General features: G+C 43.0%; 2 protein-coding genes across 4 annotated transcripts in view; one reads left to right on the top strand and one right to left on the bottom strand.

The window, feature by feature from the left end:
* Positions 1-59: 59 nt before the first annotated feature.
* Positions 60-6,452, top strand: spdef (SAM pointed domain containing ets transcription factor). Its single transcript, XM_028992591.1, has 6 exons — positions 60-394; positions 2,217-2,642; positions 3,647-3,844; positions 4,015-4,053; positions 5,144-5,278; positions 5,370-6,452. Exons 2-6 carry the CDS (start codon positions 2,225-2,227, stop codon positions 5,546-5,548), a joined length of 969 nt encoding a protein of 322 aa, XP_028848424.1. The 5' UTR covers positions 60-394; positions 2,217-2,224; the 3' UTR covers positions 5,549-6,452.
* Positions 6,453-8,336: 1,884 nt separating this feature from the next.
* LOC114797647 (protein kinase C and casein kinase substrate in neurons protein 1-like) overlaps positions 8,337-26,587 on the bottom strand; it is a 38,207-nt gene continuing 19,956 nt past the window's right edge. For 2 of the 3 annotated variants that reach the window (XM_028992587.1, XM_028992588.1), the window contains exons 3-11: positions 18,519-18,645; positions 16,740-16,896; positions 16,387-16,622; positions 15,874-16,029; positions 13,971-14,146; positions 12,648-12,768; positions 11,992-12,104; positions 11,719-11,915; positions 8,337-10,690 (exon numbers count right to left, since the gene is read on the bottom strand). In XM_028992587.1, the coding sequence (XP_028848420.1) occupies positions 10,581-10,690; positions 11,719-11,915; positions 11,992-12,104; positions 12,648-12,768; positions 13,971-14,146; positions 15,874-16,029; positions 16,387-16,622; positions 16,740-16,896; positions 18,519-18,578 (1,326 nt within the window). In that variant the 5' untranslated portion in view covers positions 18,579-18,645 and the 3' untranslated portion in view covers positions 8,337-10,580. Of the gene's footprint in view, positions 10,691-11,718; positions 11,916-11,991; positions 12,105-12,647; positions 12,769-13,970; positions 14,147-15,873; positions 16,030-16,386; positions 16,623-16,739; positions 16,897-18,518; positions 18,646-23,685; positions 23,953-26,587 lie in introns of those variants that run through there. The other variant, XM_028992589.1, reaches the window with a different exon arrangement.

Below are 26,587 nucleotides of genomic sequence, written 5' to 3'. Positions count from 1 at the left end.
CTTCCCTATAAATACGAGTTGAAAGGCCCGGCTGACAGTTATTCCCTTGCTGACTCTCGCTCAACACACCCTCCCGGGGCACAAATGCCTGGGAATTGTTTTACTGATAAGGCTGGTTAAGAGTTCTCTCGCCTCCCTGTCACCCTGCCTCACAGGCCACCACAGACAGTCAGCTCACTCTCTCACCGAGCCTCAGCGCGGCCGGCTTCCATCCACGTCCCGACCGCTTCTCGCCGGGGCAGCGCTGCAAGGAGCTGCTGCGCTTGCAGGAGACATCTTCGGACGGAGACCAGGTAACCGGCCTGGCTTTCTCAGAAGAAACTGGCATCAGGAAACCCGTGACCAAGACTTTCTTTCCCCTGGACAACGTGACTCGGCCTGCATTCGTCACCAGGTAAAGAAACTAAGAACGAATCTGGGCCCACTGAGGCTAATAATCTATTATCATAAACTATTATCATTCTTTCAGTGTGAAAATGTAAACGATGCCTTTCCAGTTATTTCACTGATTTGTGTGAAGAGGTTCAGCGGTTTTTCGTGAATGACACACAGGCTTGGGCTTGCAGACCATGCAAATGAAGGTGGAAACCAGTTGATTTCTCAGTGAAATTCGCCGCCTATAAAAGTTTAGCCCGGTGACCTTAACGCTCAGGTGAAAGGACCTGACACCTGATGTGATGGCATTTCAACAGGCGGCACTGAACATCATGTCACTGCCGTGGGAAACAAGGGTAACCAAATGAAATACCTAATCATTTGAATAACTGGGCCGGTTTTTCATACGACTGCAGGTTTAGATTTGGGTGGCTGAGATTTTTAAGGACTGCATGAATCTGCAAAGACTAGAGGAGTACAGGTACAGGGAACTTTTACCTTTTAGCATTTCCTTCTTTCGCATTAATGATTTAACAAAACAAGGAAAAATACAATGGCTTGAGCTCATAGGCACTTGTTACAAAAACCGCATCACGCACACACACACACACACACACACACACACACACAGTTAATGACGTTTGTACTTCTGTGTGAGGGTGGAGGATTACAACTACCTTTACTGAACAAGCTTATACCCAACCCTAACCCTCCGTAACCAAATGCAACGACACCCACATGATTACGACCACACACGACTAGTAAGCCATCTAAAAGGAACCAGGCTTTAAATGAAATAACGATTAAATTGTTAAATAAACAAACAGGTGTGGCAGTGACTCACATTTTAGCCCCGCCCACAGCAGTGACTGATACAATAATAGACTAACGGTTGACATAGCTACAGCAGTGTTGATTGAACAGCAAATTATTTTGGGATATTATCAGTGTGATCGCTGTTTCATATCAAGGTGTTACGTATCTCTGACCATAATATTACATTTTAAGCTTGGTTCATTTAAAGTTCATTAAACACCATGCTACACAATTGTATGATGTTAAATAAACACACACACACACACACACACACATACACACACACACACATATATGAACTATTAAAATAAATAAATACATTTATTTATGGAAGGCAGTTTGTCTTGTATGGTTGGTTTCCCACTATCTACTTGACAAGTAGACCTGTAACTCAGTAACCTGGCAAAGTCAGAACATAAGCACTGAAAGTACTGAAAATCAAGAGGGTGACCAAAATAAATATGAAGTTATGATGAAGTCAAGCATTTCCCATGAGAACGAATAACCCATTAGTCCCCAAAAGATGAAAGAGAAACTTGTACGCAATAGCAGGGCAAACAGTCCCGCCCCATTCGACAAACAATCATGGCAATCCTGAGAGATGAAACATTCTTCTCCTCAGAGAAGATTAAGGAGCTCAGGGAAAATATCTCTGTGACTTTCCCTTTTTCACACCAGTCATGGCTGCCAGTGATGAACACTGCTGGGGGAACATGGGTTAAATTAAGGGATTTTTCGGGGCTCAGCACCGTTTTCCGTCTGGCTTATCTCATTCATCTACAGCTCTGAAACCACAGAAATGAAGAGGGGAAATAGGCATTGCAATTAAAAACAAAAATTTGATCGTTGGATGCAGCAAGGCAGACAAAGATGTGATATCCCATCAGTTTGGGTTTTTTTGTGGTTGATTTTTCGCCCATTGCTATGATCTTTACCACATTTACCACAAGGTCGAATGTGATTACTAGGCCAAAGGAGAAGATTGTACTTGTCTGTAAACAAAAAAAAATCTCCTCTTAAAACAGCTCTGACTATGGGAAGCCCTGACCGAGACCTGGTGGCCAGCTCCCTGCACCCCCCTTACGTGGACTTCTCCGGATTCGGCCACAGTGACACCTGGAGCACAGAAGACATCAAGCCGCCGCTCAGCCTCACAGACCGAGGCCTACCGGGGGTCTACCTATCGCGTTTTGACATGTTCCTCTCCGAGGACACCGCGTGGCTACTGAAGAAGGCAGAGCCGGCCGATGCGGCGCCACCCTGCAACGCCGAGGCCGCCCACTGCAAGGAGCCAGAACAGTGTCCCGTGATCGACAGCCAGGGCCTGGGGCTGTCACCAGGACTGGAGGGGCAGGTGGAGGACCGCTGCCTAGAGCAAGTCCAGACCATGGTGGTGGGGGAGGTGCTGAAAGACATAGAGACGGCCTGCAAGCTTCTCAACATTGGTCCAGGTAAGCAGCTACAAAAAGACAAAATGTCATGAACACTCCTTACCACTTATTTGCGGATCCACACACCCATCCACGTAGCTAACACACTAACAGCAGTTATCAATTGTTAAGTGAAAAGAAAACCAGACGCTGATTGGTTTCCAATAGTATATTTACATTATATATTATTTAACCACAAAGGCTCAAACTATTGGTTGTTGAATACTTTCATATCCGTTGTGTCACTTTAAATGGTGGGATGCGGTGGATCTGCTGTGATAAAGGAACGAAACTCATAAGTAATCTTTAAAGATTACCATAAAGATGTTATGGTAATCTTACATTACGCTTCATCAACCAGTCATTTCTATTTGTCTGAACAATTTTTTTGTGTTTTCTTCCAAAAATTAAGGGCTGGTCCAAGAACTAGTGTACATGGCGCTGACCATTTTAAAGAACATTTCACATTCAGTATCAAAACTCGGGGGGCGGTGTGATATGTGACATTAGAGACCCTATTGTATGATTATCTTGAAATCTTATGCCCTACTATCTACAGAAGTATCATCTCGCAGATAGAGTTGACTGGCCTAAAACGAAAACTCGTGTGTCTAAGCTGCCAGAAAGTTCCAACAGATACTATGTCAATTTAATACTAATAGCTGCGCAAACACCTAGGCATTGCGGTGATAGCCAGAACTATGTTTGTCTGGTGATTTCTCGTCTTTTCTTTTTTTTTTTTTGACGCTCGGGTTGTGACTGTAAACCCTTCTACTGTGAGTGAGGAAAACTCCTGGCCACCCCACCTTGTGCAAATGGCTCTGTTGACTTTTCACTTGTTCACACACTAAGTCACTTGCCCTCAGCTGACTATCGACCAGAGACAAATGCTGCATTATGCCATTTGCATGGCTTTTGTTGTCCAGTGCCACTCTGATGAATGCCTGTCCGTTGGAGTCTTAACACGTTAAGAACAGGTGTGTGACGTGACCGTAACCCACCCCCCTCTATCCACCCCTACGCAGACCCTATGGAGTGGAGCTCTGGGAATGTGCAGAAATGGCTGCTCTGGACGGAACACCTGTACCGGCTCCCTCAGGTGGGCAAGGATTTCCACGAGCTCACCGGGAAGGATATGTGCGTCATGACAGAAGATGACTTCAGGCAAAGATCGTTGCAGTGCGGTGATGTGCTGTACGCCCACCTTGACATCTGGAAGTCAGGTAAGATAACCGAAGGATTTGAGAGGGATCAAGGGATAATGGGACAAGCTGCTTAAATCCCAAATAAACAGCCCCCTCCAAAAAAAGGTCATCCTGCATCCTGCAATGAAACACTACTTCTTAACCAGTTTGCATCAACTCATTTTGGAATGTCATCTTTTCTTTTGTAGCTGCGTGGATGAAAGAGCGGTGTGGAAACAATTTACTCGGTAAGGCTTACACGTCTTGGGGTGGTGGCTTTTGAATGACACAGTAGAAAAATATTCTTCCTGGTGACACTCTTACAAAGTCTGGTCAGTTTGGCAAATGAACCAATAAACCATTCACAAAATAAAATAAATAAAGAAATAAGTGGTGTGCCCTGCAAGCAGTGGGCACAGCTTGAGTGAATCCTGTCCCATCTACAACCTATGACCTCAGTGAAGTTAGCAGTGAGCTCTGTATTCGACATTGTGCAATTTGCACTATTATTTTCACTATTGTTTCATATTTTTACAATTTATCAGCTGCATCAATTCAAAAACCAACACGTGTGTAAGAGCACATACATGACTGTGTGAAAAGGGAGATTTTTGTTTAATGAGAAAGAGAAAACCCCACAAAGATCTGTGAATGTCTGTCAAATACAGAACTCACTGCTAACTTTACTGAAGTCAATCAATAAAATGCAGATATGTTGAAAATTGATATGCCACAAACTGAAGAACAGAAATTGAGGTGAAGGACGTGATTGTCGATGTGAAGCACAACAAAATGTGTTCTCTGTATTAACCCATCACCCTTAGTGAGCAGTGGGCATCCGGGGAGCAGCGTGCTTTGCTCAGTGGTACCTCAGTGGCACATTTGCGATTCGGGACTTTGAATTGACTTCCTTAACAGCTAGGTCACCACTGCCCCTAGAGAAAGAGAAAGGTGAAAGTGAAGTGACACGTTGACACAACGAAATGTGTCCTCTGCTTTTAACCCTTAGTGAGCAGTGGGCAGCCATGACAGGCGCCCGGGGGGCAGTGTGTGGGGACGGTGCTTTGCTCAGTGGCAACTTGAAACCAACCAATTAGTTAAATGGGTTATAACTGGTTATAATTGTCATATTGCTGCTACATGTCCACCTGGTTCATCTAGTTGTCTTGAGCTGCACTTTATTAAGGGGTGGTGCACAATGTTCTTTGTCATATTGTGTGTTGTGCGTTATTCCATTTTGCACACTGGGAATCCCCGAAGCTTTGAAATCTCGTCTCTCTGTGTACTTGTATATGGTGAGATGACAATAAAGTTGACTTTGACTTTTGGTTGTTTCAGGAGCGGAGGACCTGTGCTCCGAGGCGGACTCCTGCTGCTCCGGACAGCCCATTCACCTGTGGCAGTTCCTCCGAGAGCTGCTGCTCAAGCCACACAGTTACGGACGCTGCATTCGCTGGCTCAACAAAGAGAAAGGTGAGACGGAGGCCTCAAGGCCTCCTGCAAGCTGTTCTGTAGCTGTTGCACTAATATTTGGAATAATTTTTGTATTCATCCTCCTTCACAGGCATCTTCAAAATAGAGGATTCTGCACACGTCGCCAAACTCTGGGGCATCAGGAAGAACCGGCCTGCTATGAACTATGACAAGCTGAGCCGTTCCATCCGACAGTACTACAAGAAGGGCATCATCAGGAAGCCGGACGTTTCACAGAGACTGGTCTATCAGTTCGTCCATCCAGTATGATGCGGACAGGGCTGGAGCGACACCGTGAGCTGAGACCTAAGGAAGGGACACACATTTCATTTCTGCGCCCTTCGCGCGTTACAAAGTCAACACAAGAGAAGCCCATCTATTAAAGGCAGAGCTGACCATTGGCCAGTCGTAGGCAAAACCCACTCTGCCAGCCATGTGGGTTTGTCGCCTGCGGCATTATTTTGGAGGCACTGTGGAGGCCGGGAGAAGCGGCAGGCAGACGCTGAGGCGAAGCCACTGAAACGTGGCCATTAGCATTCAGCCTCTTTAATTCAACAGGTTTCTAACTTGGCCGATGGTGACGGCATATGCAAACCTGACTATGATTGTTCTGTTTAGAGTACGTTTCGCCACCTGCTCACACAGGAGTAGGAATACGTTTCCTGTCCTAATCCTGCCATTTCTCATTGAAGAATTTACTTAAAAACATCATAATGGCACACGCACAAAGCAATATCCACACACCTTCAAAATGGCGTCTTTTCCCTCCAAAATGCGCTTTGCCTCACGTCACCTGTCACCTGACATTATGTTGCATACAAAATTATTAGCGTTTTTAATATGTTGCTGTCAGCACAATAACAGCTAGTTCTTTTCCGCCCTTTTGTTAGCATCACGCTAGTCTCGCCTTACAAGGGAACAATTATTTTCTGCACTCCGTCTAAACACAGACCTTATTGTTTCCATCCACTTATTGAAGAGCCAGTGCAAATTTACCGTAGGCTTTTGGCTCCGACGTTTAAAAATGCCAACGATCCTCGTGCAAGATGACGTCGCCTCTGTGGCTCCTGCCAGACGACGTCATAACCCCTTGCGTTACCTGCCTTCACGTTTACTTATTTTAAACAGTTCGTGTCCATTTTGTAATACGAAAAAAAAAAAAAAAAAAAAAAAAAACCTCACCGCAAAAACGTTCTGGCCCTGGATAGATTTGTGCGGTCGAGTAAAGTGCACCATATCTTTAATCCCGAACATTGTTTCCAGGTTATTTATTTTTGGGGTGGTTTATGATGACTTTTGGCTACTTTATGGTCTGGTTGAAGTGCAAACACAACTTTCTCCCTGCGTGGACTCCATTCAGCACTAAACACCTTTAATCTGCACTTCCATGAGGTCTGGACTTCAGTTACGGAGACTGAGCGCAAGTGCAAACAATTGCGCCCCATCGCTGTCACAGAGCGACTTTTATTATGCGTAATGAATGAGCAGAAATGATGGTGGCACTTACTTACCCCTCCTCTCCAGCGTGTTTGCTTTCACAGCCGGGGTATACTCGCCTTTGTTTGATTCTGTCATTGGCCTGTACAGAACCTACATAAACGTGGGTGTTGCCAAATGTCAAGTTTACACAAGGATATCTGGTGACATGCAAAATTTTCACAGCCTAAAGAGTCATCTTTTCCTCATTCACACTTCCTTTTCCTCCTATTCTTTTTTTTTTGTTGTTGTTCTTAAGACGAAACCGTGCATAATTACATGAATCCAGTTAACCTCAGGACTAGAGCTTTAAGTGTTGAAACAAGTTCACATTCTTAAAGATTCTGTTCTACTGCCTGTTAGAGATCTGTCTATATCAGGTACTGTGCCTCCCATATGAACATTCCACATATGCTGCCTTTCACCAATTCATTCAAGGATTACATAAATACTTTTTGATAAGAAACATCTATTTCCGTTTTGAAACTGCATCAAAACACGTTTTCCAAATAGAACACTACAGGCCACAGTCTGAATAATAAATATTAATTAAGATAATAAATTAAGAATGTGCTTGAAATCCTTCCCTCGTTCTTTCTGTGTGGTCTCTCACATTATGACACCTCAGGGTGGTTGTAGCCTAGTGGGTAACACATGGTGACCACACTTACTACCATTGTGTCCCTGAGCAAGACACTTAACCCTGAGTGTCTCCAGCGGGACTGTCCCTGTAACTACTGACTGTAAGTCAGGACGCCTGATAAATGCCGTAAATGTTAACATAAATACATTGACAGTACAATAATGACTTGTTTTAACCTGCACTGCACACTGAAGCTGAGTTAATGTTCTTGCATAGTGATGCTTAAATTGTGAATTTTCTTTTACCAAGTTTCTGGGTTTGGCAGCGACCTCCTGTGGCCAGACTGATGTAGCAGCACAGATAGTCTCAGTAACTAAATCACCTACCGCACGGCTCTGAATTGCAATATTTATCCAGCGTCTATCTGTCATTTTGTTCCAAATGTACGGCAGATATTTATTTTGCATCATGCCATGAAATAACACTACACTACAATATGCACAAATGTTCATTGTTGAAACATTGTAGACCCGTGTATTTGTGTCGACGGGGTAGTTCAGTTTTCCCTGATCCGATCTACATTTTAAAGGGGTACGCCTGTGTTTCAAGCCTTAAATTAATGTGTCGTGAACTGACTGACACCTGTTAGCCAGACGAAATGTCAACTTCCTTATGACTTTATACTCATGACTGTAGTTTGCTCATAAAAGTTTTGTTTGGCCAGTAAACTTCCTATCATCCTGAGCACGTCAGAATAAGGGAAAGAAAAAAAAAAAACAGCGCAGACGCGGAGCGGGGCGGCTTTCTGCCGTCAGAAGTAGAAATAAAAAGCAAGCAGCACACAACCATGGCAGGTTTTCTCAACAAACGTGTTTCCCCACCTCAGGCCTGTACTGCAATAGCAACATCACCACCACAGATGAGATTCAGGCTTTTCACTACTATCAGTTATCATGTTCATCAGCATTGCCATCCGAGTCAACGTCTCCTTAATGCATATTTAAATGAATGGTATGTTATATTTAAGATCAACAGGCACTACACCAGTTAGGAGATCAAATTACATCACTAACTATGAACATACATACATCTTCTAGACTGCTAAAATAGAGTTTTCACAACATAATCCTCCATCCCTCCGAATGCATAAGGAAGGTCAACATAAAAAAAAAGCATTTTACATTTAAACATTTCTTGACTGCTTCAACGTGGTTAGGTTTCATGTTCTACTCCACACAGTTGTACAGTTACGATAGAATATAATCTTTAAATTACAGCATCATATACAAACCCCATGGCAAGCCCTACACGCTTTTATACAGGTATGGTACATACGCAGACAATTTCATTCCCATCCAAATGAAATTCATATCATATGGTGACTACTGATTGTTACAGTATGAGTAACATTGGAGTAACACTTTTTCATCAGTTTTTTTTTTACATTTACAAGATGACACAACATTTTACCTGGGTTTTACCACTTGCATTTTCCACTTCTTTTTTTATGTTTTCTCTTTTTATTCTGTCTACATAAACACAACTCATACACACTGGATATGATAACAATGTTTGTTCATCCCAAAAATATTCACTGAAAACTGTGTTATGTAAATCATCTGTGGGTGCATATATGCTGCGTGTGTGTGTGTGTGTGTGTAAATGCAAGCGCTGTCATGTTACGTTTGTGCGGATGATACAGGAACTCTTAATGATAAACAATATGAATCATTTTTGCTAGGCTGGACAGCTTGACCTAAGACGAATCACTTGAGAGCTGGTGATAGTCCTTCCCTCTCTCTGCGACGGCGTTCACAGTAAAACCCCCCCGACTGAGGATCTCCACCCACATCCCGGCATGAGAGCAGGCCACGCATGTTCACTTTCAGGCTCAGGTCCCATTTTTGGCAATGGACGCTTGCTGTAGGAATCAGATCAATTTCGACTTTTGTTTTGATCATAATTTAAAGCATAGCGACTAAGATATAAGTATATATATATATATTAATGTATATATATGCGCCGGATGCATTTGGAGGAAAATAGATATTTAAAGCCCCACTATACAGTATATAAATACCACAGCACCACAGACGCTACTCAGATTCTAAATAGTAATGTTATGCGCACAGGAGCATCTGGTTCCTAATCTCAGATTACGGACGGTAGTGCATCACGTGACGCTTGATATGTTCTGAGGTCATGACGGGGGCGGCATGAGCAACTAAAACGTCCCAATCCTGAAAACGAGCGCTACAAACCCAAATGGAATGAAGATGATACAGCGCAGATCAGATCAGATCAGCGGGTGCAGGAGGACCTGTGGACTGCTGCTATGAAATCTCGTCCACCGTCAGCCGGGAAGGGGAGTGAAAACGGAGGCTTTCCCACGTAGATGTTCCGTGTTGGTTACTCAACGTCTCCCCCTGTCTTTACCTCAGGCCAATTAGAATCTTGCTGTTGTCAGCAACTTAAAAAAAACTCTCCACATTAAGAGGGTAGACTTCCTTAACCTCTCCCTTCACACAATGACAACCCATACAGTAGACATCACTATGATGTGCATATCTGAAAGTGAGCAACAGAAAAAAAAATAAAAATCTGCCCTAAAAAAAAGACTAAAGCTTCTGTGGCATCCTGAATAGATGACCCGAAGAGTCAAGTGTACTCTGTTGCATAGCGCAGGCCGCTATGCAAGCCCACACAAAACACAGACACGGCGGCTCTGTGGCGCACAGGCCGTCACCGGACAACAAGAGGAGGTGAAGAAGGATGCACACAGTCATGTTACTGCATAAGAAGAGTCAGATCCCAGAAACAAAAGAAAATAAAGCAACGTAACGCATCCAGGGCAGCTCCTGCGGGCTACGTGGGTGTTATTACTTCCGCTTTACAATATTTGCACACCACCCTTAAGAGAAAGAACTCCTGGAGACATTTCTATTTTAGATGCGGTGGACGTGTTTATCTGCAAATAACATGATCGCTAGATTAAATGCTGCATCTGTTTCGAACCCTTCAGACAGGATAAATATATACTGTATAGATACATTATGATTTTTCGTTTTTTTTTTTTAGGTTACTAAGATTTTAGTTTCACTGAGACAGCTTCACGCTTCTGTTGGGCAAGATATGTGTTGCTCTTAAGTCTCTGGCTATGCGCAGTGTGATTGGACAGGACAATGTGAGCTGCCTCCAATGGCATGTCCTCCTTCGGCCGCTTTTTTTTTTCCATTTTCTGTTCTAGATCTCCTCTACATAGTTGGCCGGGTACAGGCCCGTTCGGCCGCTGTCCAGGCGCCCTCTGCACCAGCCCTGATCGTCTTCATCTTCAATCTTGGTCAGCTCATCACCTGCAGAGAGAAAATATCAATTAGGCTCATCCTTCATTATCCAGTCGAGAGCATGCCAATAAGAGCTGCGATCAGACTTCCAGCACGACAACACAACAGGCTGACGAATAAATGAAATCATTCGAATTTCATTCTGAATTAGAGAGGCTGAACATGTTCTTTTAATTAATTAAAAAAAAAAAAAAGCTTAGAAAAATTTTGAAGTTTTGAGTATTTATAATAAATGATATATATATCATTTCTTATAAAATACTGTTATTATAAAACAAGCAATACTCAAAACTGCAAAAAAATTCTAAGCTAACACCAGACCATGGGTCACGTGGGCACAAGCTGACCAGCTGCTGTGGGGTTTCGAGCCACCTGCCGAGGCCGACAATTAAAAGGGCCCTGAGCTCTGAAATGGACGGTCATTTCCTGCACCCCACCCCACCCCCTGGTGGCGCAGCACGTAAATGCTTATTATTCTGCCCCATGTGCAGCGTGGTAAGTAAGGGATGCGGGGAGGAGTGCAGCTGCGATTGAAAAGATGCTTTAGCCACGAATAACTATAGAATGTACACTACATGCCAGAAGTTTAATCTGCATTCAAATCTCTTACTATGGGACTAAAACATTTAGCTGTTGAACAAGATGTTTCGTGCGTGTTTAGCATGTTGACATTCACTGCTGGGAGGATTTGGGCACAACTTATTTCCAAAAATTGCTGGAAAAAATGCTGTGAACCTCAGAATCTTCTGTGGTAAAGATTTTGATGAAAAATACACAAATGTTCACTTTAATACAACTTTCAGACACACACACTTATGTTACGTTATGTAACACTTCAACAACCAAACACTAACATTAGTTTTAACTATTTCCAATTTTCTAATTTCTAGAACATTTTGAAAGAGCAGAACATTGTTAATAATAATAAAAATTATTCTGGTCTGTATCATATATTTCAGAACATATTTGTATTTAAACTATTCTGCTTCACTACAGCATGGCTTGTTCCATCTCCAAACGTCCTCCTCCTTTTTTACCCGCTTTGAAGGTCAGCTCGTCCTGTTCTTGGCCCTCGTAGTCGTAGAGAGCTCGCACGCGCACGCCCCTCGCACTGCCCGAGTCGTCCTCGAAGGAGTTGGCGCCGCCGTTGGTCTCGTTGCCCGAGTGCGCAGTGGGCTGCTCGTCGTCCGACCACTCGGTGGAGTAGGCCTGGTTCTTGTCATAGCTGCTCACGCTGCATAGATTACAGACCATCAGCTACCGAGGCCCCTCTTGTGTGGTGACCAAACAGACACGGAAGCTGCCTGTACCTGCCACGATCGCCGGGCTGCCCAGCGTGCTCTGTGCTGGGAGTGGCAGGGGCCACACCCTCAGGCTTCTTAACTCTCTTGGGGACAGCATTGGTGGCGTCTGGATTGTACTCCTGAAATGAAGCAATTCATATTACAAGATTTGTTCATGATCAGCAATAATATAAAGCAAAAACAACAACACTACTGTTACTACTATTATAATAATTTTTATTTAATAATTATAATTATACAATATTTGTCCTTCCGCCTTCTTGTAGCTGGACTAAGAAGTATGCTAAATGTGGATTTTCAGTCTCCAGTCAGAGACATTATGTAGGTAGAAACGAAGCATTGGAAAAAAATCCTGACTATTAACATGCTGGAAAGGTGAGTAACATCAACAGTGTTGGTCCTTGTGCGCTTCTCTTGCCCCTTTTCCCCCAGAAACAAGAAGAACGATCACCTATGGAGAAGCTTACCAAATATCAGACCGGTGATTCCACGAATTCATGTGTGAATGGGCCAACGACACTACCTCACCCTTCATTAAGACTGGGGCCAAGTTTACTATTAAAACTTTGGTTCCATCACAAACCTCAATCAACTGGTAGAAAAAAGGAAAAATGGTCCAGGTTTAAATGTCTGTTCAAACTCTTCATATAAGTGGAAGATACCTCAAACTGTGGCCAGTTCATGTGCATCCCCGGGCCATGGTTGTTGCTGAACCACTTCAGGTCGTCTTGTAAGTTCGCCGACAGGACGGTACGCTCCAGCTCCCGGTACACTGTGGCATAGCTACAGCAGCGAACAAGAGCAGAGCAGCACATGAGTCTCCGAGCAGATGCAGATCATCTTTGCCCCATGAAGTTTCGAACGTTGGCTGCTCTGGATGAGAATGTCGTGCTTTGTTGTTTTTTTGCATTAGGAGTGTCTGTTCCTTTTCATGCAACAGCGGCACTACGACATGCAGCATGAATCAGGAAATGAGAGGAGAGAAAACATTTTGTACCTTCAGATGCCTGGCATAATTAAGGAGGTGGCAAATTATATGACACCATTGTATGTGCTATAATACAAATGTCAAAAATGTCAATGTGAAATCACATTTTGGAGGCGAAGCATAACTAAGTAGGATTTCTGAACATGATCTTTTTATGAATGATAATAACAGAGAATTAATTCCTTGACAGATTTGTCACATCTAATTATGAATTTGCATATTGATGAATGAGTGCCATGCAGAATGCCATTTGTTTCATCTAACTTTGGACCCTGTTTTGGCGGGTTAATGCCTGAAGCTTAGAAAGGGGAAAGCACAAGCCCACTTACTTATTTTGATGTTGAAATTGTACTGGCCAGTGCAAAATACATTTTTTTACAATTAACTTATTAAACACAAATAGTTTGATAGTTCATTTAAAATGACTATTTATAACAAAATGTATATACAAAAACAAGGCTCCACTGGTTGGCCCAAGGTAACCAAATCCCTTCAAGCGCTGAATGTTCCCGCCATTGTTATGCCCTCACACGTTCCAAAAATGCTCTGCTGAAGTAAAATGAAGAAAATACACTACTGTTTTTTTCTGTAAAAAAGCACAATGTCATTGCACTGCCTTAACCGCAACGTGCTGACAATGTGCCCAGTCACACCACTCCCACCAGCATGAAGGCGCGTGGCGAGCAAATGAGCAATGTGCCTCCAGAAACGTGCAAAACTACTGATGGACAGGGCAGTGTGGGGTGGAAAAATGCACCTTGCATGAAAAAGGCCCTATGTGTCAAATGTATGCCTATAACTATTTGTCCACACACTCCAAAACAAAAACGTTAACAATGAACCATGATGATCTGTATTAAATATGTTTGTACTTTGTTCCAGGATAATGCATAAAGATTGACTTGCATTGAAGGGGCCGAATAAAAACTTCTGGAAGACAGACTGATGAGCTGTTTAAACATCGCAAATCCCTGCAGTGTTATGTGGCTTCACTGACCTCTGGTTCTCTGTGAGGTTAAGGTGGCGCTTGATGTCCAGCAGCGCTTCCTTAAGGAAGGTCAGTCTCTTCACCTCCAGCTGTTGGCACTGGTCAAACACCTGCTCCATGTTCTCCATGTACTGAGGCGTGCACTTGTTCAGCTCCTCCAGAGACTTCTCGTACTTCTCCTTGGCCTGGCAGACACGACCAAAGCAAACTTGGCCAGTAAAAACTCTAAGCCGGAACAGGTTTCTTGGTCACTAGGAGGTCTGCAAAACCATATCCCACTTGTTACGCCAGGGGCTGCTCTCATTAATTTTGCAGGACACTTGCCAATGCAGAGCTTTGGCTCATAAGTGGCCTTTATTAAATCATTTTAGATTCAATCAAAGCTGCAGCTAAAAAAAATGTTCAGACATTTATAATTCATGTTAAGTAATGTAACATTGGAATGGATTTCATCACCTCATAGATCATGGCTCTACTACACACGATCCAGTAAACTAATGCAGGCCAACCATATAATATCATGATCCATTAGTGTTTTGAGACTACTGATACTGGGGTATGATAGAGAAAATAAAACATTAGCACGGGTTTTTCAAATCAGTTCTTCAGTTTATGAAACCATGGAACTGTGCACTGGCCAGTGGCTTCAGCACCAGAAGAGCGACTGTAAGTATGACTAGGTATACCAAAGTAAATTGTCATGAAAATAAAGAAAACACATTGAATGAGAAGGTGTGTCCAAACTTTTGGCCTGTACTGTATATAGACACACACACGGCCTATACTGCTGGGGCAGTGGTGGCCTAGCGGTTAAGGAAGCGGCCCTGTAATCAGAAGGTTGCCGGTTCGAATCCCGATCCGCCAAGGTGCCACTGAGGTGCCACTGAGCAAAGCACCGTCCCCACACACTGCCTGTCATGGCTGCCCACTGCTCACTCAGGGTGATGGGTTAAATGCAGAGGGCAAATTTCACTGTGTGCATCGTGTGCTGTGCATCACATGTGACAATCACTTCACTTAAGGTATACCGCTAAAATATCTGCTCCTACAAAATGATATTTAAATGTCATTAAAAATGATATTTAAACCTAGAGTTTTAGGTTTAAAAAAACTGCAATAAATAAAATACAACAAGTCTTCAATCTGTCAGAAATCCCTTGGTCACTGTGGACTTCCGGGTTTATTAAGCGTGTGTCAGTGCCCTATCCGGACCAACACAGAAGGGGAACCAATCAAGCAAGTGATACCGATTGGGGACTGACAGCACACATGGAAATAACCAGGGGTGGTCCTAGCCTGTTTGGTGCCCTGTGCAAATAAAAAAAGTCATTATGATTTTAAAAATCACAAAATAAAATCTTGGAATCCTGGAAGGACTGCATGATAAAATATGAAAAAGCTTATTATGCATATTCCTGGTGTCTTTGCTATGGACACGTTACCCTATAAAAAAAAACTGTTACATTTAAATGTACTTATCAAATTATATACCGTCTACCATTGCAACAATGATGGCAAATGAACATATAACTGCTTGAAGGGAAACTATGTATTCCTTCAAGTGGTTATATGTTCGTTTGACCTTCATAAATTCTGGCCTGTACTGCCTTTACAGTACAGTTGCTGGTATGATTACAGCCAGTTAAAGCTGCAACTCAAGCTAAAGCTGAAGGACATTTCTCTGCTGAATTCTTACAGTAGTGTTTGCTAATTAGCTTCTACTCACATGCTTATAGCTCACTTATCCATTATATTATCTGCAGATTCTCCTCTGAGTTATTTATATCTACCACACTGTTTTTAGGGTACTGTTTCAGTCTCGGGGAGTTCTGCTTTAGTGCCAACTGGTGTGCCATGTCTTCAGTTAGTTTTTGTATTTGCCATTTTGTCCTCATACGTGCCCGTCCCTCACCTTCTGGACATCCTGTTTGCATTTCTCCAGTTTCTCATGCAGCTTCTTCTGCTGGTCGGGAGTTACCGAGGCCTCTGACTTGCCACTGGCCTCTCGAGCAGCCGCCAGCTTCTCCTCTTTGCAGGCCATGTGATACGTCTTCTTAGCTGTCTCCATCTGAGGCGTGCAGCACAAACAACAGGACCATTAGCTCCAGTTTCTTACCACAGATGAATGCAAATCAGGATAGTGCTAGTATACAATAACATACATATCAAACCTTTAAGGTACTTAATATTGCAATGGGCGTCAGCTGAAGGTTGACGATAATGCAATGAGCTGAAGCCTAAGTAACCTAAATATCACAACTGTGCCCAATCACCAATGATTACAGGAGATTAGGTAGCAGTGTTGTGCTATCAGAGGTATCCGCTGAGTAAACTCAATTAGGCTGGACTCTAATCCTCGGGATGGCCACTGATTCCACCTGTAAAAGCCTTATCTGCTGACGAGATCAAGTCACATTGACCTCACCTCTTTCAGCTTCTTGGCCCATGGTTTCTGAGCCTTCTTGAAGCCTTCTTCCGCCTCTTTGGTTTCCTTAAATCCACCCATCATCTGCTTGTGGTAGGAGTCCTTCTGCCAGTTCTTGACCTTCTCCAGGTCTTCGTTGAGCAGGCCATTTTTCACCTCTTGGTGCAGCTCGCTCACCTTGTCTGCTTCGGTCATCACGGCCAGCCAGGCCCTCTCCACCGAACCATACTGAGGTCCTACAACCACCACAACACCAAGGGACTCTGTCAGCCAAAACCCAGCTAAAGGCTCCCAACCACTTTGCTATCCATATCTAGCTCTATATAGGTTTACTAGAACAGGAAGATGTCAACCTTTCTCAATGAGCTGTCTCCACCGCTTTGACCACTCTGTCAGTTGTTGGCTGTACGCCTTTTCTATCTTGGCACGTTCCTGAAGGCAGTTCATGAGGTCATTGCAGAGTCGGTGGCCATCGTCGATCCTTTTGACGGCGCGCTTGTAGTTTCCCACCTGAAAAGGAGAATGAATGTCAGCCTAGAATGTTGCAGGCAAGTCTTTATTTGGCACATTATGCACAGTAAACGCAGACCTTGATGCTAGAAAGACAAATGAATGAAAGCAATGAATCCTGTTACAAAGCTAATTGCTTTCAGAGATGTGGAGTCCCTCTTTTTAAAAGAATCTGCAATAAACTGCATTTTTGTCAATATTTTACATGGGGATTTTGGTTTCATTATCTAAATGTCTCGCAACTAATACAAACAAATTTCACTGCATTTGTCTATATTGGTACTGTATACGATGACCATCACTTCTCTCCTGTAAAGATGATGTTTACTTTGTTTTGTTCAACTTGTAGTTTCGAAGGAAACGTGAGTTGTGGGCTCACAAATCTGGTAAAAAGAGGACCGAGGCAGAAGTGCTACTTGAAGTGCTACTCGTGGCTAACTATTAATAGTCATAAAGCTTCATTGTGCAGAGTGCTTAAATAATGTTATCGTGTACACAGGGTGCATTGGCTAGCATCGTGGTTCTCTGCTTATCTGCTGCCACCAAAACGCACGCTGAAGTGGTGAGAATGGTGAACACACGTCCTGCTTTGTCCGTCCCCATCTGCATTGTTTCTGCTATCTGCCCCGGTCCACCTTCAGAGAATCTGTGCTCCAGCAGAGGCTCCGCCCCCGCTGCCTGCAGGGGGCATGAGCTAATGCTGCACGATGTGCTGAGAGGGGGAGGAGTGTGGCGGGCGGCGGCGCGCCCCATGCCGGAGCATGTGGAGTTATGCAATGTCCTCGGATTTGTGCGCGTGGGTGTGTGAGCGCTCGCTGCTGTAATTCCCCATCGCCGCTGTTGTGACGCCACCGGGCAGACTCCGAATGTCTCTCGGAGCTGAGGACACACACCGGCCTCCAGATTCGGCAGAAAGATCTCCCGCCGACAGGCCAGGTGGAGTGGAGGTACCCCTGAGGTCACAATTCCAGCACCATCACGACCTAATGTTATTCCATAGGTTGCGCTCGACACATGGAAGTGCACTGCAGTATCGTTCAAATCAACACATTTTTCTATTAATCTACTTATGCACTCTTCAGTGAACACATAATCAGTTGTCATTTGTGACGAACGTCTTTTTACTGCATCTCCAAGGGACACTACGTCCCTAAGCAGAGCTGCAGCAGGTGCAGGCCTCTCAAATGCCCCATTCACGGCGGCCTGGTAAATGAGCAGCTCATCCACAAAGATGACCCTGTGCAGCACAGAATTCATTAAGGGGGCGATCAGGATCCTTTCAACAAACATTTTTAAATATTTAACCGTCTTCTAAAGAATTTAGGGGGATAATTTATTAACGGGGACATGGATGCGATTTTTTTTTTTTTCTCAATTGAATGAGACGCTTCTTTTTCAAAGGCCAGCAGGCTGCAAAGTGGAAGGGGATGCCAGAACGGAATAAACGCCCTTTGTGAGGGTCTTTGGCAGACCCAGTTATGTGAGACAACATTTTCTTGTGACACTTTTATATATTTATTTCTCACTTGAATGCAACTTCAGTACCAACTGCCATGGAAAACAATCAGGCAAAAAATGTATATTCTTAGGCCTTTCAATTATTAATAATTTCCTATAATTACCTCCCAGAAACTGTCCATTGCCTCGTCAGCAGCAGCAGATTCATCGTAAGAACCAGACATTTTTGCAGATGGAGCGAAGCGAGCTGAAGACTGATAGGGGCTGTAGTGAGGCTGAGATCCTCAAGCACTGAGAAAAAGAGAAAAGAGGGAAGACTGAGTGATAAATTTCATAGTTCCTGCATTAATTAAAGGTCATTACTGAAAAAAGATATATACATATTTATGAGTTGACAGATAAAAGCAACAGTACTGCGATAAGAATAAAATCACATACCAGCATGTTTTGTAATGCCAACAAAGAACCTCACTAATCTGAATGAAATCTGCAGCGGATCTATTCCTCATGCCTCAAGGGGTCATGCATATTTGTATTACAAACACTGCAGACTGGGGCCAGTATGGTTGATGCTCTGTTTTTGGTATAGGTCAAGACGTCCCATCAGTGTTGAATGCCACAGAAGACAAATCACAGAGAATATACTGGAGCTCTGTTTATTAGTAAAAACAAGAACTTAGAGGACTGGGACTTTTGCAAGGTCACGTGGCCTGATTGCACATGGAAGCACAGTGTCCCAGTCTGGACCCCACTGAGAATGGGGGGATGTGCTGGAGAAGAATGCATGCAAGAATACAACTCCGGACCGAGATGTGTTGTGTTGTATATCGCAGCATTCGGTGAGGCCACTTAGCCATTCACGTGCGATAAAGCCTCCCACAGAAAGTTTTCATTCCCACCATGGCTTAATTAGGATCATGTGATCGATAGTAGCCTAATGACACGTGTGGCTGGACATTTCGTGTCGGCAGGCACAGTACATCGGGCATATGAGCCGTGAATCTGCAGTAAGATCATTCTCAGATGACCCGTCAGAAGGTAGAACAGGCTTGAGATAAAGGAGGATACATCATCACGCACCCCGCAACCATCACCACGGCCGGAGACACACCCGTCCTGTTAATGTCGGTCTGCTACTGTGACACAGTAAACAACAGCAACGCTGACAGCGCTAATGATGGGACAGAAAAAGTGTCTCTTTTCCCCATACCACATGCACCTCACCCCCAAGGGACGCCAACGCTGTCCTTTAATAAATGCACAGCTTCTCCAGCAAGAAGACAGGGCGATGATGCCACGGTGGTCTGTGACAAAACCACATGACTTTCGCCAGAGAAAAATGTCGCCATATTGTCTGATTAGCATCCACCAGACTTGCCTCTGACGTCTCCCCCTGCATCACTTCATCCCACCAGTGAAAGAAGTGCACTTCCAGATCAATTTTTCTTGAATGTCTAGACAAAAGTCTGATTCCACGCTCCTCACTTAGAAGCAAGACAACATGGGTCCTTGTTTAAACGTAGGTGCTCCTACTCTAAAATAATAATAATTATGAACATTATGAACATTATCTCAGTCGACCCTCAGAGTCCCTTTTTGGAGGAAACAGCACATTAACTGCTCTCGGAAGTATGAAACAAGGTGATGGTCCCCACACCATGGTAGTGTTTAACATGTCGTGTAATTTTATTATTCACAAGGCCCTTCAATCATTCAGCTTTATTATGAAGACTTGTCAGGTCATAAAATAGCAACCTGAAAAAAAAAAAAAAATTAAATACAATAACTGATTATTAAGGCCATATGGAATGCATGCATTCCCACAATCCGGTATGAGGTACAAGAAAGACACATACCCAAATAAATTAGACAAGTGACAAAAAAATGTGTCCAAAAACCCAGCCCCCAGGGCTCAGTAAAACATCAATATGGACTGCGATCATCCTTCACTATCCTTGGCATATCTCAGTACATCTCGGCCCATTAGGTAGATGGCTTTAACTTCACTCCATATCCACAAAAATATTGTCAAAAGATGATTCCGTTCATCGTGCTAAGGGGCTTTTCACCTGCTGCCTCAGGAAATGCCCACAGAAAACCAGGACGAATATTTTTGATTAGCTGTTGGGTGCTTAGCAAGCGTTTATCCAATGACTGCAATTAGAACAACCATCTGGTATCGAGCGATTGTCCAAGACGTTAACTGACAGCCTGTAGACGTCCCCCAACACCAAGTAATGGAGTCGCCAATCACTCGGTTGCTTACAGCAGCAGATGTTTTTGGCTGTTGTTTAGCAAAAGATCAGCACTCCCCACTCTCCCCACTTTAACAGCAGTTTGAAGTATTTCTTTGCAGCCGAGCAGCTCTGGTTCTGAACCGAAATCCATTTTGATCAGATGACTGATAAGCGAGGCCTGTGGCTCTACTCCGCGCAGAAATGTTTCAACGTGTGAAAATGTCTGTGGTGGAAGAAATAAAGGAAACCTCCTCACTACTGGTTAATAAGAGCTGTGAAGCTCACATACAAACATCTGCAGAAAGTCGAGGAGGCTGCGGTGTGAGAAAGAAAAAACAATCAGAACTTTTAACTGGGTATTAATATGTGTTTGAACATATGTTAATTTTAAAATTGTATTAATATTAAATATTATGTTTGTGCTTATTGCCAGGTTCATTAGCCAAAGCAGAAGGAGGTCGCTGTTCAGTTCTCTGTTTGCATATCAAGTATAAAATTTCCTAAAGTTTTAGGATAAATCATCACCACTAGAAGTGGTTAGATGGAGGTCAGGGGTCAGCTAGGCAGGCAGGTGGTGGCCTAGCGGTAAAGGTTTGAAATCCCAACCCCAATCAGCTGAAAGCTTTTCCTTCAAACTGCTCATCTTTATGTGCATGAAAAAAAGTATATTGTTCTTGGTCTTCTGGGAATCAGACCAGGCAGGCTACCATTGGATCCCCTTTGCACATCTATGAGCCTTTGCTCATCATTACCCTGTCATCCCAGGTATGCTTTATTCAGAATTTTGCATATGCTCTGACTCTATGCCAAAGTCACTAATTTCTTAATCTTAATGAGATAATTAATGTCAGCACTGTTGGTGGTTTTAGCGTTATGGTTGATGGTTCACATGAACACCATTTTCGATGGAGTGTTTTTATTAAAAGCTCCTGGAACGTCAGTTGCCCCGTCTGACAAATACATCCTCTCAGGAAACCAGACAAGGTAGGACCTGATCTTCTGAGCAGCAACACCATTGTCTGTCCCCGCATGTCCTGTTTTTTTACAGCTCATCCTGTTTATCGGGCATAAAGAATTATGAGGGAACTATGGGAGGAAGTTTACATGATCCAATGACGTTCAGAACTCAGGGATAAACATGAAGTTAAGTGATTGTCATTGTGAAACACAGCACGCGGTGACACAACGAAATGTGTCCTCTACTTTTTACCATCACCCTTGGTGAGCAGTGAGCAGCCATGACAGACGCCCGGGGGGAAGGTGCTTGGCAGCTGGAAACTCGAACCGGCAACCTTCTGATTATGGATCTGTTTCCTTTAACCGCTAGGCCGATGACTGCACCTTTTCATTTAGCATTGACAGTATCGAGGTAGGTTATTGTAAACAGAGCCTGTGACTCAGCAATAACCGAGGCCGCAGCACGCCGTCTGAGACGGGCACATTCTGGCTTGAAATAGCACTGTACCTCACTAGTATCAAATATTCATACCGGCAAAGCTCTAGGAAATGGACAGAAGTGGAAGTACACCCATTTCCGTTTCTCACGCCATAAACAAAACATCGACTCATAAAGTCAGAACTTCTTTTTAAGCAAAAAAGAAAAAAAAAAAAGTCCCATTTGGATAAACAACCAAGACTTGTTTAATCTTAGTTGGTTACAAATAGAACAATTCATTACTACTAGTCCGATATCTTGAATGGTTTTTTTTCAGTCCTTAGTGCATGAAGCCACATTATCTAGCTAAAATCATGGGCACATAAGCAAGGCCTATGATTTAAATATCGACTTTCTCTGCCTGGTAGCCTCTGTGTCCCCTGCTAAGCAGCCTGCTTCTCATGGGTTGGTAAGACAATAATACCAGGCTTCCAAATAAATACTCAGATGTAGGAGAAAAATCTCGGTGGGTGGGTGGGTCATATTAACATCATAACGTCTAATCATGTTTTTGGGTTATTTATGGTGTAACATGCCTGTTTGCTAGTGTCCTCAGAATTTCTATACAATGATAAAAGTGTTACCCAACTGCTTATCTTTTTTAGCTACCCCCCAACACAATTTTTAATGATGCTTTTTAAAATGGAAGGAGCCCGATGGTTGAGAGGTCTCGAGCAAGCTGCATCTTCATCCTGCATTATATAAATGCGCTAATATCATTAACTATCATGATTCTTTTTCGTGCTATCTTCTTATTTACGTAAATCCTGCCCTAACTACCAAACAAGTCCACGTGTGCAGCACTGCGCTTAGCACCAATTAGAAAATAGTGCCCAAAGGATCATTGATGAATCAGAAAAAAGAAGCCATTAATGAATAATGTGTTTTTTACTGCTGGTTTGCTGCTATACTGCTGCATATTCATTTCCTTCCCAGGGGTAAACATTGCCTGCATATCCCTCCCCTTGATTATTGTGTGATGCTGGAGCTTTGGTCCACTTGCACCGAGGCAGACGATCACAAAGCTCCGACCAAAAAGATGCCACATCGCTGAAAAAAAAAATCTCCAGTGAGCTCACCAAAAACAAGAGATCCAAACAAAGGAGAGTGTGACCGGGGAAGGTGGCTGGGGGAGGGGACAGTGTCACATGAATATCTGGGTCAACCCAGGGCAATGGGAGAAAGAATCATTTTGACAAAGGATCAAGAGAAGAAGCACAATGGTTCCAGTGTGAACCCCAACGGTGTTCCTCACACAGCAAAAAAACAACACTGACACAATCAAAGATTTTGTCCCCATAACTACGAAAATTATAAAGAGATGAAGTAATTCAAATGAAGTCATTGCAGCAAAACGTGGCATGATGTCTTTGTTAGGTGTGCAAGGTGTGCACGTGGTATTTGAATTAAGCTCGTCGGATACTAAGACATTTGCTGCTCTACTGAAACTCCGTCTCTCCGTCTATGGAGTAAATGACCTCCAGCGGGGATTTTAACCCGGCTCTGAGACGTCAATAACCACGTCTACACAAACTTGCAAGGGATTCCATGGTAAATGAAAAGGAACGCCCCAGAAAGAAGCGGCCCGAGGGACAGAACTCAAATCTTCGACTCCACTCTCTCGACTGGGAATATATCTGCACATTCCTTTTGGCTTACCATTTGTGAAGCCATCCGGAAAAACAAAAGCGGGGCTTTGCAATGAAGTCCTAATTCACGTGCCCTGGGCTCAGTCCTCTGGCGCCGTCCCCAAGAAATCTGCTCCCAGTGTTATCCGGTTGTCCTTATGATTTGAACATGTCAACACGTAGAGGAGAAGTTTAATTTTTTTTTTTTTGTTTAGCCTGCAAAAATCAACCAGACTTGACTTGGCATGGACCTCAGTGAACACAGAAGAGTTTGCCCCTCAACGCCTGAAGGATAATCCCGCAGTGTTCCACTTGAATGGCTTATACAAAGCAAGGAGGGAGAGGAGACGGAGGGGGAGGAGCCAATGAGGGCAAGTCCAAGTCAGAGACAGTGTTTTCACGCCACGCACAAGAAATCTGGAGACTCACCGAGAGAGAGCGGGAGATCGAACATGTGTGTATGTCTGCATGTGCAAAGCGAACGGCAAAGTGCTGCTCCAAGGCTGACCAACCGCAAAATGTTCTGTTTAGCCTCCAACTGCACCAAACATAATGGACCAATCAAGTGCCTGCGACAATCATAAACATTTGTTTCCTGTGGGGAAGCAAATGAAAATGCACTCGGATGTAACGTAATGTGAAAGTGCTGAGATTATAGGTTGTATAATTTGACAATAGCAACGATGAAAGCAAATATCATCATACGCATCAGCGTTACGCAGAACGGTGCCTCCGACCAGACAAAAATAAAAGAGGTCACATGACTAAGAGACCTAAGAGACCCCAGTGGTTGCAGGAGGCACCTTTATGGTTAAAATCCTATATTTATGAAGCCACAGAATGTAAATGAAACATTTTCATTACAATCTAAAATATTTAACCACTTAAATATGTCTTAGGGTTTTAGACAGTGTCAAACTTTATGCGTTCATAATATTTATGTATTAACATCCTCATCTTTCAGGGAACAGGGTGTACTTCTATTGCTTCTTTAAAAAAATATGCAACATTTGACATTGCAAATACATGAGACATAAGGCGATGAAACAAACCAGGATGCTTTTAGCTAAAGATGAGGAAATTAGTGCCTATTCATTTCAAAGGCCCGGGCGAACCACCTTGCAACCACCTTGACTCTGCATATTTATCCTAATGCTCAACAGATAACTGACTGGTCCGACCGACTGACACCAAAGTTCACTTTATTTAGTGCTTGACTGAAAGTTGGATATGGATATTTACTTAATAATTTATGGGAGATTATTCCCTAATTCCACTCTATGATAAAACCATAGTATTTAAACATTGCCACCAGTCCGCTTGACAAAAACAATTCATGCACATCAGAGAGGAGTGACATTTCCCAGACTTCTGCAGAAGCTTTATAGGTGAATGACAGCTCAAACCAGCAGACTGAGGCACAGACGCTTAGCACATTATGACTGAGAAACGGCGTTATGGACCGTCACGAGCACATACCTCAGACGGGTGACAGCACGAGCCATATTCAACATGAGTACCAGATGTTATGTTTACTGATGAGAAGGCTCAACATGTCCAATTATCACATTATTCCATCTACAGCTATGAGCAGTGGAGCTGGCCACAATGCTGCCGGTAGTAAGTGAAAAAGCGAATGGATCTTATTGAGCCGAGCAGCTAATTATGTTAACGTTAAATGTTTAATATGAAATGTGCAATGTGAAGATATCACAAAATAATTATGAACATATGCATATGCATATCTAAGACTTTAATTATTAGTTGAATTTTTAGGGAATTGAACATAACAAGAGGACTGTTGATTAGTACAGCTTATGTACATATATACAGTGGATACATGTTGCATATGTTTTTATTTATTATTTACCTTTCTGTACTATTTTAGAAACCACTCTAAAAACTGATGTTTAACAATGAATATGACTGAAAAAGTCAATTAAAAGAAAAAGATCAAAATAATCTCAAACCATACATAATGCACCAGTCAGGGCTTAATCCACTACACCACTGACCATTAAACATGACATTGGTTATTCATGTCAGGGGCTGCTTTATTGACACTTTGAACAAATACTGGAGGAAAATAATGAAGAATTGTGGTTTTTGCATTTTGAAATACATATGACGTACTATTAAATACATATAAATGGAAAATAAAGTGGCACTCAGACTACATAAATAAACACAGGTCGTAACCAACTCTTCATTAACTTTGGCAAGGCACCAGCTAGGCGCTGCCGGCCACAATGTTGGACACAAGAACAAGAGGATGTCAAAGTTGCAGGCGTGGCCAAGTCGTTTGTCTCCCAAGGTCCTACCCTGATCCCACCACCCCAAAAGGAGAGCGAATCACAATCTGGGAGCCAGTAATCCACCTCAATCCAACTCATTCCAGACAGAGCATCACGCTAATATATATATATGTATACACATACACACAGGAATGCAACATTTACTGTGGAATTGAATGAAATAAACTGATTTTTTACACAAAGTAAATAATACATTTCCTTTGGGTAAACCCTACAGCATACAATCCCAAAACACTTGGAGTGAATGCATGATGTAAAAGCAACAGAAGATCACACAACTAGTGTGTGCAGACACCTGAATATTACCATTTGTGTGACACAGCCTGTAAACGTGATTAACAAGATTGACTTAGCAATTAATTAGCAATGAAAAGCACAAAAACAATTGCCTTAATAACTCACCAGCGGAATTATGGAACGTAATACTAAAGCTCTAGACAGAACATTTGGAAAACAAAGCAGCATATTAACAAAGCAGCTCTGAGCCCTATTTCAAAGTGCATTAACATTTTTTAAGGTGTCTTCAGAATTAAAATAAATAAATAGATGACAATTTTTGTGAAGGGATGTGTGTTTATTTTTATGATTCTGTTTAATTATTTCTTTAATAATAATAAA

This window comes from Denticeps clupeoides, chromosome 10 (assembly GCF_900700375.1).
Source record: "Denticeps clupeoides chromosome 10, fDenClu1.1, whole genome shotgun sequence".
In the NCBI taxonomy this organism is placed as follows: Eukaryota; Metazoa; Chordata; class Actinopteri; order Clupeiformes; family Denticipitidae; genus Denticeps; species Denticeps clupeoides.
The sequence above is the reverse complement of the archived record's forward strand: the minus strand, read 5'-3'. Positions and strand labels throughout refer to the sequence as shown.